Raw genomic sequence first — 11989 nt, forward strand, 5'->3', positions numbered from 1 at the left:
AGCAGCAGCTCTGAAGTTTGGGTTTGGTTTATGCATCGTTATCCTGAAAACTGAAACACCCATTTGAAACCGCAGTTGCAAGGACTGCAGCAACAGGATGAGACACTCCCCATTTACAGCACTGACCTCCACAGGGACTGACACGTTAGCACCCTGGAAGCGATGAATTTACAAGGGATGTTATTAACTTTAGCAGCACTGAGTGGGTTAATCGTTAATAGTAACTCTCTCTTCAACTCTTTCAAGGCCAAAGCCGCTGGGCCCTGCCCTTAGCAACCCAGGTCCTCCAGAAATGTTGAGTGCTGGCATAGTCCACCTTTGTGACATCATAAACAGAGTTCTGCTGAAAATTACCTCTTTTCCACTTCTGAACATTTTACCTTTTTTTTTTCAAAATTTTTTTGTGCATATGGGTGAGTTTGAACCATTGAACACAGTAACCTCCCACTCCATAATTACAGCACAAGTCTTACATCTGAACCAAACCCTCCAATCAGATATCTTTCTCAGCTGCGTCTAGCCAGGGATGGGCTCTCTTCTCTCTTTCTGGCTTCACATCCTGGATGGGGTTTCTTTCCTCAAAAACTTGTTGCAGCAGTTTCACAAACTCTATGCACTTCAGTGGAACACGGAATATCATTCCAATTCTTCCTATTTGCCTTTGTCTCTATATGCATGACAGCACAGTTCTCCATGTTGCCATTACTAGGTTCATTTTGTCTCCAGAATCTGTAAGAAACATGTGTGAGATACATATTGGTATAAGTTTCAAGTGTTGAACAACTTCTAACAGGTGTGGATGAAAGAAGGGGGCAAATTAAACCCTTTAGTTAACCCAAAAGATTCTCCTACCAGGCTCTACACTGTTTCCTTAAAAGGGATTTATAGAATCTGCTCGTGTTCCCCCAACAAATTTGCTCTTTACTAGACAAGAAGCACTTGTAGCTGCAGTATGACCAGAGCTCCTTTGTCCTTCCCGCAACCCTCACCCCTTTGCACGTCCATTACACTGTATGTTAACCTGCGGGACTAAGAAGGAGACAGTAATTGGTCTCCATCACAGGAGATACTCACGCTGCAGTCTCATTATATGGAGTCTGATCCACCCAGCGCCACTGGCCTTCCTCTGCCTGATCTGTCAGACCTATATAGTAACTCCTGTCTGAGAAGGACGTAAAAGTTCTCTTTGCCCAATTGAAAATGAAATCCTGAAGAAAAATTACAAATTAATTGCCCACATTCAGTCATTGAGATGACTGTAGTAGGCAGGAGTCCCTGGAGCACACGTGTGTGCGCTCGAGAGAGAGAAGGTGATGGCTGGGAAATCCCAAGATTGAATGAATAGGGAGACTGAATTCCCAGCTCACCTTCAATAGACCCCAAATTCCAGAGGCAGAGGGGATCTTCTAAAGATCTGAATGCTCGGCTCCCCAAAGAGTCTAATCTCCAGAGAGTTACCTGCTCAGTTCCTGTGTTGATCACCACCAAGTGGGAGCCCATCCCTGTGCAGTTTGTTTCACTGTCACCCCAGTTCATGATGTCTCTAGAGAGGTAGTAGCAGCTGGACTGGAAGTGCTTCCAGCCCATGGGACAGCATGTCCAGACTTGCCCTGTGAGGGAAGAGAAAGTCAAAGAGAAGAACTCGTAATAATGAGAGATGGAAAATCCCTACTAATCTGCCTCTTTCTTATTCTCTGGAGACAATGCAAGATTGTTCCCTATAGTTTATTCCATTCAATCTTTGACTTCTTCAGTTCTGAGACTTTGTCCAGACTAGGCTAGAAGATGTGCTGTTAGAACATGTTAGCTCAGGCAGTCAATAAACCCAGTGAAGATTAACGTGTTAGCTGACATCTAGAAAAAGCAAAATGACTCAGTTAATGTTCAACTTCTTTCCTTGGGGATCCTTGTCAATAGTCTAATAGGCTCTTAGAGATAGGGAATGTTTCCTCATCCTCATTCTGAAATGAGCTTCTTTTGCTCCCCTTTATCCCTTACTCCTGTGATCACACTCAGCTAACTCCTCCCTCTCGTTGTTGTTCACATCCTGCCTGGACTTGTAGAAAGTCGTTATTTCTCCTTTTAGCCCTCACTCAGTCAATCTGTACAGACTTCATTTTGTTCCCATCCTCTCCCCCATACATCAGTCCCTCCGGCCCCCTGTTGATCCAGAGCTGGGTTAATCCCTCCCTCCCTCTCTCTCTTTCAGTGTCACTGACCTTTCACCTCAGCTCTCCCCAGGACACAAAGCCACTCTGCAGAACTCTGGGGCAGGGCCTTGTGCTCTTCACAGCCTCCAGTTCCCTTGAGTAGAGTGACTGTAAAACAAGAGAGGAAAAAGAAAAGAATGGATCCAACTATACCCTCCTTCTCCCCCTCTTGGGTGCAACCTGATTTCTTCATCTCCTGGCCATGGACAGTCCCAATATGACTGCCCCTTTGTAAGCGTCCATTATTGTCACAAGTGCCAACAACCACCTCCCCTGGGACAATAGGGCAGCTCAGCTCTCTTCATATCTCTTCTGGTGGTAGGCACCAGTTATATTGATTGACTAGAATAAGACAGCCCATCTTGGTCAGTATGGCAAGAAGAGTGTCTGACCCCAAAGGGGAAAGATTAGGATGAATGTGGCTAGGCAACAGGTTATTAATACTTGTACCCCTCATCCAAACAGTAGCACGTGTCAGAAAATCAGTGGAGTCTGGGTATTTTCTTGTTGTAACTTATTTATCGACAGGACTCCTGAAACTGGTGTGGTCAGAAACAGCATTCAGGCAAATGCCTCTTTCAGAACTCTGAGGCCACACACCAATGCCTATTTGCCGGGAAGCAACTCTGCCTCTAGAATTGACTATAGTTAGAGAGATTAAAGCAGAGCGAAATCTCTTGCTTTTCCCCACATTTCCCTGTGAAAGAACTCCCAAGGCTGGTGACATCACCGGGGTTTGTGGAGCTTCTTGGGAGTTGGTCAAGGTGATATTGGAGAGTGGATCAAGAGAGAGACGTCTGGGAATGGTGACAGGGCTGTCAAAGGAACCATGAGTTGGAGGGTGTGTGTGTGGGAGACAGAAGGTCTGGCTAGACTTGCCTGGAGAGCTGGGGTAACTCATTGAACCTGAGGAGGGAACCTGAAGAGGCTGAAGGGAGCTCAGTTTGGTGTGTCTCAGAAGCTTCTCTCATAGGTAGATTGTGGTGGGCTCTGGAGGAGAGAGATTCCTCCACAAGCCCTCCCAGTAACCCAACAACAGGGGTTGGAGCTGAGCAGTGACACCAGACACAGACAGGTCACAGCACAATCTGCCTGTATATTTGTAAATAATTAAGAAGCTCAAGACAGACTTACACAGATAAACTAAGATGAGTGGTTTCTGTGCATAAAACTTTTTCTTTAATGCTTTCAATTCCATGTTAGATTATATTTGTTTTTGTTCTTGACAAATAAGATACTCTTTTTTGCTAACTTTATGACTAAGCCTGATATGGGCTACTAATGTATTTAGACACCTGATTTCCACTTCTTGAAGTGATGCTAGTTGAAAGGAGCGTATGGAAGGTGAAGTAGCTTAAGAAATGCATTGAGTGATCTAATGGAGAAGCAGCAGTCTACAGGTTACAGCAGAAATGTCTCATCGTTAGTTATAGCCCAAATGTTTCGGTAGGTTGGAGTTAATCGAGCTGTCTCAGTGAGCAGAAAGATACATTCCATTTAAAACAAAAGTTGAAGCTTAAAAATAGACTAGTTGATCTCTCCATAGATACGTGACCGTATCCTCTGATGTGCTGTGCACCCCCAATTCCTACTGAAGTCAGTGAGCTGATGGTGCAGAGCACCTTGCAGGACTGGTAATGAGGATGATGTCCTCACTGAGGAGAAGTGCCCGAGACATGTTTAAACCTATTTGGATTATAAATCAAACAAATTATAAGAGATTAGAAATTACTTCTAGGAACTGGTGCCCCAGATGCAAAAGGCTCTGTATCTCATTCCCCCTGAGCCATCCAGTCTGCCTGAATTGGAGCCAAATTGGAACCAGTGTCCTGGAGCTGAAAGGCTGTGTATCCCTCCTCCAATCTGTTTGGGTCACCTGGATGCCAAAAGTTGGAGCTGGATTAGAACTGATGCTCTAGAAGGGAAGGGAAAGGCTCACAACCCCATTCCCTGATTCCTCAACTCATCCAGTCTACATGACATAGAGTTGGATTAGAACTGGTGTCCTGATACAGCTCCAGATATTTTCCCCTGATCCTTCTGAGCATCTCACACCCTACCATTGCTAGTTAACATCCCTCATCCTCTGGACATTTACCACCCACCTCCTCCCACTGCCAAATCCTTCCCTCATATTCCAGACATACTTTTCTCAAGTGACCGTATTGCTTGCTCCCCATTTCTAATCTTGTCCATCCACTCACCCTTCCCCCTTTGCCAGCCAAACAAGGACTGTTCCCAACAATATATTCTTCAGGGCTTTCTCCAGGCCCAAATGTTTGGGCTCCCACCCTGTCTTCGAGGAGACTGTTCCACAGTCTAACAAACACCTCTGCTGGGAATTTGTTTCCTGATTGTCCAGCAGGATATTTCCCTCTTTGCTTAATTTTATCCCCTCTATTCCCAGATCTCCTCTCTCAGGCATCCTCCTCAAACAATTCCTCTCCCTCTTGGATAATCAGCCAGTATATACTTACCAATGAGGGCAATGAGGAGAGAGACACACAGCAACAGCAAAAGTGCTGAGACCAACCACAGGAATCGCCAGGTGGGTTTCTGGGGTGCACTCTGTGGCATGCTCTTCTCTGGAGGTGCTAAAGGCAAAGACCCCCCTGACCCCCAAAACAGTCAGTTCTGCTGACATTAGCCCTGCCTTCTAGGTGTGAGCAGCTGAATGAAAAACTTCACGCAGAGACCAAATATCAACCCTTAGTCAAGAGTTTAAATGTTCTTAGTGACAGGACCAAATTAGAACTCTTGGTGAAGACCCCTCTGATGAAGCTCAAATTCCAAGCCAAACTTCCCAACTCCAGCCCCTATAGTGAGCAAATATTCCAATCACAGGTATTTGGGACTGAGGTTAAGTGTTTGAGGGGCATGGTGGATAGAAAGCTGGCTAGATCGTCGGGCTCAATGGGTAGTGATCAACGGCTCAATGTCTACTTGGCAGCCAGTATCAAGCAGAGTGCCTAAGGGGTCTGTCCTAGGGCTGGTTTTGTTCAACATCTTCATTAATGATCTGGATAATGGGATGGATTGCACCCTGAGCAAGTTCATGGATGGCACTAAGGTGGGGGGAGAGTTAGATACACTGGAGGGTAGGGATAGGGTCCAGAGTGACCTAGACAAATTGGAGGATTGGGCTAAAAGAAATCTGATGAGGTTCAACAAGGATAAGTGCAGAGTCCTGCACTTAGGACAGAAGAATCCCATGCATTGCCACAGGATGGGGACCTACTAGTTAAGTGGCAGTTCTGCAGAAAAAAGACCTGGGAATTATAGTGGGCCAGAAGTGGTATATGAGTCAATGGTGTGCCCTTGTTGCCAAGAAGGCTAACAGCATTTTGGGCTGTATAAGTAGGAGCATTGCCAGCAGATCAGGGGAAGTGATTATTCTCCTCTATTTGGCACTGGTGAGTATTGCATCCAGTTTTGGGCCCTCCACTACAGAAAGGATGTGGACAAATTGGATAGAGTCCAGCGGAGGGCACCAAAAATGATTAGGGGGCTGCGGCACATGATTTATGAGTAGAGGCTGGGGGAACTGGTTTTATTTAGTCTGCAGAAGAGAAAATTGGGAGAGGATTTGATAGCAGCCTTCAACTACCTGAAGTGGGGTTCCAAAAAGGATGTAGCTCAGCGGTTTTCAGTGGTGGCAGATGACAGAACAAGCAGCAATGGTCTCAAGTTGCATTGTGGGAGGTCTAGGTTGGATATTAGGAAAAACTCTTTCTCTAGGAGGGTGGTGAAGCACTGGAATGGGTTACCTAGGGAGGCGGTGGAATCTCCATCCTTAGAGGACTTTAAGGCCCAGCTTGACGAAGCCCTGGCTGGGATGATTTAGTTGGGGTTGGCCCTGCTTGGAGCAGGGTTTTGAACTAGATGACCTCCTGAGGTTTCCTTCAACCCTAATCTATGATTCTATGGAGTTACGTGTTTGATGGAGCTCTTCATGTCTCACCAGAGCATGCCCACAGCTGCCAAACTTCATGTAGCACTTTAAGGTCTAAGTAAAAAGTGCTGTTTAAGAGCTAGGTATTATTTTGATCTCATATGATCTAAGTGAAGCTTTTTCTAGGGCATTCCCAGAGCATTCCACACTCCCCAGAGAATGTTTTATTGTTCTAACTTTCTATTTCCTCCACGTGTGTTTGGACCCAGTGGTTGGGGTGGGATAGGTGGTGCACCAGCAGATGAAATGAGGAGAGTGGGGAGGATTGTGAGGAAGAAGTGCAATGGAGACACATGAGAGGCTAGTCATGCTAACTAGTGTAGTCAGCTGCCTCTTGCACCACTACTTGCTCCAGAGCAGAATTTAGGGACACTAGGCAGCCCAGGGTCATTAGACAGTCTGGGAGCTTGAGAATCAGGGAGAACCACAGGATGGTCTATCTGTGTTCAGCTGCCTCACAAAAGAATCCTTTCTAGATACAATACAGCTGAACCCCATCTCTTCCCTACCGCGAGGGACACCACGGGTACCAGGGCGGTGACAGAGGAGGAAGGAGAATGGGTCATGCACAGAGGGAAGGAAAGGGAAACACTCACTGAGGGACTGGCTGCTCCAGGTCCCAGTAAGGAGCACTGCAGGAACACAGGAGCATGGAGAATAAGGGAGGGGACTAGGGACAGCAACACTTATTGCAGGAGAAGAGTAAAGTAGCTGGAGTGCTAATAACTGGTGAAGGTCCCTTGAGAGGATGTAATAGTTTAAGTTTAGGTCTAGAGAGATTCATTTTTTTCCTCCCTTGTTCAGTTTGTAATTCTCAAGTCACCCAGTAGCAGCAGCAGACAGGGTAACAGAGTCAGAAGCAAGGCTCTTGATAGTGCACTCTGCTGGGAAAGTGTATATATCATTTCTAAAATACACAGTGAGTACACTGATAGTTTCTGAGGTTGGTTGAAAATTGTCCATTGAAACTTTTTTTTTTTAAATGGAATATTGGGTTTTTGACAAAACAAAAATGTTCACGGGTAGTGTCTGCTTTCATTTTTTGAGGAAAACAAAAAACATTTTCTCCTCAGCTCCCACTAGCTGTTACACTGTGCTTATTAACTGGGGGCGTGTGGTTGTGTCTATGCATGATCTTTGCAGGGGAGATCAGGAGGCCTCATCCTCTGGGAGATTTTTAAATCCCTGACTCAACTCCCTTCTGCCCCATTCCAAAGGTAAAATAGGGATTGTTTCGCTGCATTTTTATGAGCCCTTTGGATAAGTCACCTCTAGCAGGATCTACCTACCTTCATATCTATCACAGTATCTGAGTGGCTGGCTCGGCAGTAGCCAAAAAGGAAGCAAAACTCCTCCATCAGAGACAGGAAAAACACCCCAATCTTCCCTTCCCTCTGGTGCTGACATTTTAATATCCAGCTCCTGAGAGCCCCCTCCAGCACATTGTCCAATTTAGGAGTTTCCAAGCTTCTCAAGGAGGATATTGGGGGTTCTCTTCCACTGCACCATGGATAGCTAGGCAGCATGAAACTCACCCCCATCAGTCTTTGACAGTTCCCTGGAGCAGTTGGCATTGCACTGGAGCTGCTGGGTAGTTATTTGCTGCCTCCTTCTCCCCATCTTCCAGTGGCTCTGCCAGTTGTCTATCTAGTACCAGCCCTGCTCATGGGAGGCCCTCCCTATACCACTCTACACACACCAGGACACTCTGCAGAGAATCCTGGGAATGTGGCTAGAACATAGGCAGCCTATGTTCAGCTTTGTTCTCACTGACCATGGGGTCAACATGACCAAAGTAATTATCCATGAGCACTATAGCAGCAGCCAGCACTTTAGTCACACCCCTTATCTTCTAATCACTCACCCGAGACATCTAGAGAGGCCCCGACTCCATGAGAGACAACACTGCAACAGCATGCAGCATTGGTGGATATTTTTATTGCTCTCTGAAAGTAATGTACTAGCTATGGCCAGTCCAGGGTCCCTTAGGCAACCCCCACATAACTGGCAGCAGTGTTTGAGCATGCCCTAGAACCTCCCAGTGTTCACCTGCAAGAGCAGACTCATCAAATGCCTTTTGAACAGGACATGGGGGAACATTAATAGGAGCACGAGTGAGGGCAGGAGGAATATCTGAGTACAGTATATCCAAGCCTCAGTGACAGCACAGTGTTACTGAGTCAGTCACCTCAACTGTGCATGCGCGTTTGGCTTCTGTGACTCATTTCCTGAGGAAGGCAGGGAAGGATCCCAAGCAGGTCTCTGTCAAGGCAGCTGAGATTGGCAAATCTGAGGGCAGAGCTGAAAAGTCAGCTTGTAAATGTCCTTGACTGCACTGAATACATCTATATAACCCTGCCACATTGTGGGGTTGTGCATATGGTCTTGCAACTTGGGATGGAGACCCACAGGGCAGAGCAATTTTTGTATCCAAAGAAATATGGACCAGCCTGCATTTCCTCCCTATATTTTACCCCCCTTCTATTCCTGCTGATCCTCACAACCTTGTCATCTCACAGCTCCCTATATGTCCTTCTTCCACACTCAGCATTGTGCTTTCTCCCATGCAACCCCTGACTTATGGATTGTTTTCAGTCCACATCAGGTTCCTCTGTCTTCCTCCAGAAACTCCTCCTAACTTTTCCTCCTTTATGATCGTGCTACATGTTGCTGCTTCTGAAGTATTCTTCCTTACATCGCAGTTTGTTTTGTCTTCATCTATACAGTGTTCAGAGCAGTGACCAGGCCAGTTAGGCTGTAAGGCCACTGGGGCAGGGAACATCTCTTATGCTTGTAAAGTGCCTAGTAAATTTGCATCATTATATACAACATTTGTTAATAGCAATAACAATTTTCAATCTTTTTGATCATTATATGTTAGTTACTTTTCAGCAGAGTTAGGCATGAGGCACAAAACTGGATTCAGTGTCAGATCTCAGATACTTAAAGTCTCCAGGGATTTGGTCAAGCCCATCTCTTCTACTCAGCCTTTGTTTTCTTCTCTGGAGCTGGGCAAAAAATTTTGGATGACAGTTTATTCACCAAAAAATGCAGTTTCAGTCTAACAAAAATTATTGATTATTTTAATATATATATATTAAAATCAATTATAATAATATATAAAATAATATATATATATTAATATATATATATATATAATGTAGTCAGGGAGCTAGATTCAGAAGGGGACTTAGGTACCTTTCACAGAACAGCCAGCAGAGGAAGTGCCCCCTTATAACCTTTGGATCAGTGGTTAGGGCACTCACTCTGGGACATGGAAGACCCATATCTGACTTGCTGTTTGAGAACAGGGAGTTGAAACCAGCCCCTCCCTCTCCTAACCATCTGGCTAGTCAGAGATGGGTGTCTCACTTACCCCTGTTGAAATTGTTCCAGTTTGTATAAAGAACTAACTAGTATTTATGACACGGACTTGAACTTGGGGCTTCCCCTTGCCAGGGGAGTGCCCTCACAATGGGGCTATCATGTATTGTAGGGGTAGAGTTCTTTCAATCTCTCCTGCAGAAACTTTTCCTCTTTGAGAAAAATACAGTCGTTAGACCAGACTGAGAAAATGACTCTACAGCTTAGTGGTTAGGGTAATCATGAGGGGATGTAACCAAGGTTCAAATGCCTGTTGTAGAACGGGAAATTGAATCTGGCTTTCCCATCTCTCAGGTGAGTGCCCTAACTAGGCTGAAGGAGGGGGCACCACCAACTCCACCTGTTTTATGCCCCTAGCCCTTTAAAAAATGCCCAGAAAAAAAACCTTTAGCTCAACCTGATAGGGACTTCTGTCAACTTTTACAATTTGCTGAAAATTTCAAAAAAGTTTGGATTCAGTTTGACCCAAACTGATTTTTTTTCAGATCTGCCAGTGAATCAAAAAAACCCCTGAGTTATTCACCTAATTCAGTTCTGCACCCAATCCAGGCAGATTACGTGCCCCTGCAGTCAGTGCTGGCTCTCATGAGGGTACAGAGGACAGGCAGCCATCATGAAATCTCTGCTCTGGGTTCTCCTCCCTGCCTGCCCCTGAGATACTACAGGTCCTCTCCATACTCTGGAAAAGGCTTGACAACAGTATGTTTAGTTGCTGTTGCTGCCCCTCTTCTAGGCAATGTAATGTTCCCTGGGCCCCTGAATCTTTTAGCAACATCTTGGTGGGTACGGACTTCAATACCATATGTCCTCCTTGTGGGCTCTCCTAATTCTATTGCTGTTATGACCCCATCCATTATCCTTCACATTTTAACCTTGCTCTGAGCTGTTCCAGCCACACACACCCCGGATGTGTCCCTAGAGATCCCCCTCTCTGTATCTCAGGCCTTTGTCTCTGTGTGGATATTCAAGCGGAGTTCTGAAATGCCCTAATCTCTAATGTCCTCAGTGCATCTCTGGAGATTTCCCTCCCTGTATCTCTTTCATAGAATCATAGAATATCAGGGCTGGAAGGGACCTTAGGAGGTCATCTAGTCCAACCCCCTGCTCAAAGCAGGACCAATTCCCAACTAAATCCTCCCAGCCAGGGCTTTGTCAAGCCTGGCCTTAAAAACCTCTAAGGATGGAGATTCCACCACCTCCCTAGGTAACCCATTCCAGTGCTTCACCACCCTTCTAGTGAAAGTTTTTCCTAATATCCAACCTAAAAAAAAGGTCAGATCTATAACTTTTTTCTTGATCCCCTGTACGCTATAAATTTCCCTTGTCACTGCCCAGGTATTGGCAAAAATCTCATCTATACCACCACTATCTAAGGGTCAGATGGCAGCCAGTGGCCTACAGAACAAAGGCTCTGACAAGCAACTTCCTGATTCCCCTGAGCCAGACTCTGCCCCTAACCTAGGGCTAGATGGGAAACAGTGCCGCAAAAGTGAAAGTCCCATAGCCCATTCCCCTAAATAATCTGTAGTTTACCTTTGGTCTCTGCAGGTGGTGGTAGCGGCGCATTCTTGAACTTTACTTCAGCGTAAGTAACCTCTGATGCCATTTGGAGATAGTTGCCGACCCCTCTTCTTTATATGTTTATATTGTTATTGCATTTAGAATTGATCTTTTAATTCCCTCGAGCCACAGGCCAGTCATGGAGTCCTTTCCATCTGGAGTGTCTGCCACACCTTCTCCCACCTGTCAGAAGAGGAGAGACAAGGAGAGGAAAGTCCCTAAGATGAGCTGGAAGGTGCTGGAGATGGAGATATATCCCAGACAACTCTTGGACCACTTCACTCAGAAAATCAGCTTGGGCTTTTCTCCTCATGGGTTTATGTTAAACAAAAAACAGGAACCTAGTGGCTGAGAGAGAAGTTGCATCCCCCACTGCTAATAAACATACACAGTCAGTCATTTCCCAGCCAGTAGGGTTTCATTTTCTGTCTTTTTTTTTGCAGTGGTTCTGTGTTACAGTTAGGTGCTCAGATACCACAGAATATGTTCTGAGGGGAAAACCCAGGATACACACCTTAACACACTCAGAACCACTGTCACCAAACAAGGACGCTCCACTAGAGAAGTGGACAGTATTGCCAACCTCAGGTGTTCAAAAATCATGAATTAGGCTTTAAAATTATGAGTTAATGTAAAAATAATAGATGTGATGTTCTTTTTATTTGCCTTCTCTTTTTGAGCCTTTAGGGTACACTGTGTGTGAGTGGGTGTGTGTGTGTCTGTGTGTGTTAGTCATATTTTGAAGCTTTCTCCACAGCTATGAGGGCTAGAAAAATTACTTTTTCTTTAAGAATGAAGGCTGAAATTATCACATAACCACTTGACTGCAGGAGCTGGGTGTGACAGGTTCGGTCACAGAAATTCCCTCGAGACTGGCACTAGA

General features: G+C 45.4%; 1 protein-coding gene across 2 annotated transcripts; it reads right to left on the minus strand.

Annotated features, from left to right (window-relative positions):
* Window positions 1-200: 200 nt before the first annotated feature.
* On the minus strand, window positions 201-11383 carry LOC116823829 (C-type lectin domain family 4 member D-like). Of its 2 annotated transcripts, XM_032778692.2 has the most exons (6): window positions 11080-11383; window positions 4688-4822; window positions 2220-2318; window positions 1459-1610; window positions 1075-1208; window positions 201-729 (listed from the first exon to the last, which is right to left on the minus strand). In XM_032778692.2, exons 1-6 carry the CDS (start codon window positions 11150-11152, stop codon window positions 579-581), a joined length of 744 nt encoding a protein of 247 aa, XP_032634583.1. In that variant the 5' UTR covers window positions 11153-11383; the 3' UTR covers window positions 201-578. The 2 variants fall into 2 exon arrangements, with proteins under 2 accessions (XP_032634583.1, XP_032634584.1); XM_032778693.2 differs by lacking the exon at window positions 4688-4822.
* Window positions 11384-11989: the final 606 nt, after the last annotated feature.

The sequence above is a fragment of the Chelonoidis abingdonii genome, chromosome 1 (assembly GCF_003597395.2).
Source record: "Chelonoidis abingdonii isolate Lonesome George chromosome 1, CheloAbing_2.0, whole genome shotgun sequence".
Taxonomy (NCBI): domain Eukaryota; kingdom Metazoa; phylum Chordata; order Testudines; family Testudinidae; genus Chelonoidis; species Chelonoidis abingdonii.

What these genes read in the sequence shown, in the direction of transcription:
- LOC116823829 (XM_032778692.2), bottom strand. Translation starts at nt 11,152, where the DNA reads ATGGCATCAGAGGTTACTTACGCTGAAGTAAAGTTCAAGAATGCGCCG. An exon ending in GGGGAGAGCTGAGGTGAAAG is followed by an intron (nt 1,611 to 2,219) that starts GTCAGTGACACT and finishes CTTCCCTCACAG; the next exon opens with GGCAAGTCTGGACATGCTGT. An exon ending in CCATATAATGAGACTGCAGC is followed by an intron (nt 730 to 1,074) that starts GTGAGTATCTCC and finishes TGTTTCTTACAG; the next exon opens with ATTCTGGAGACAAAATGAAC.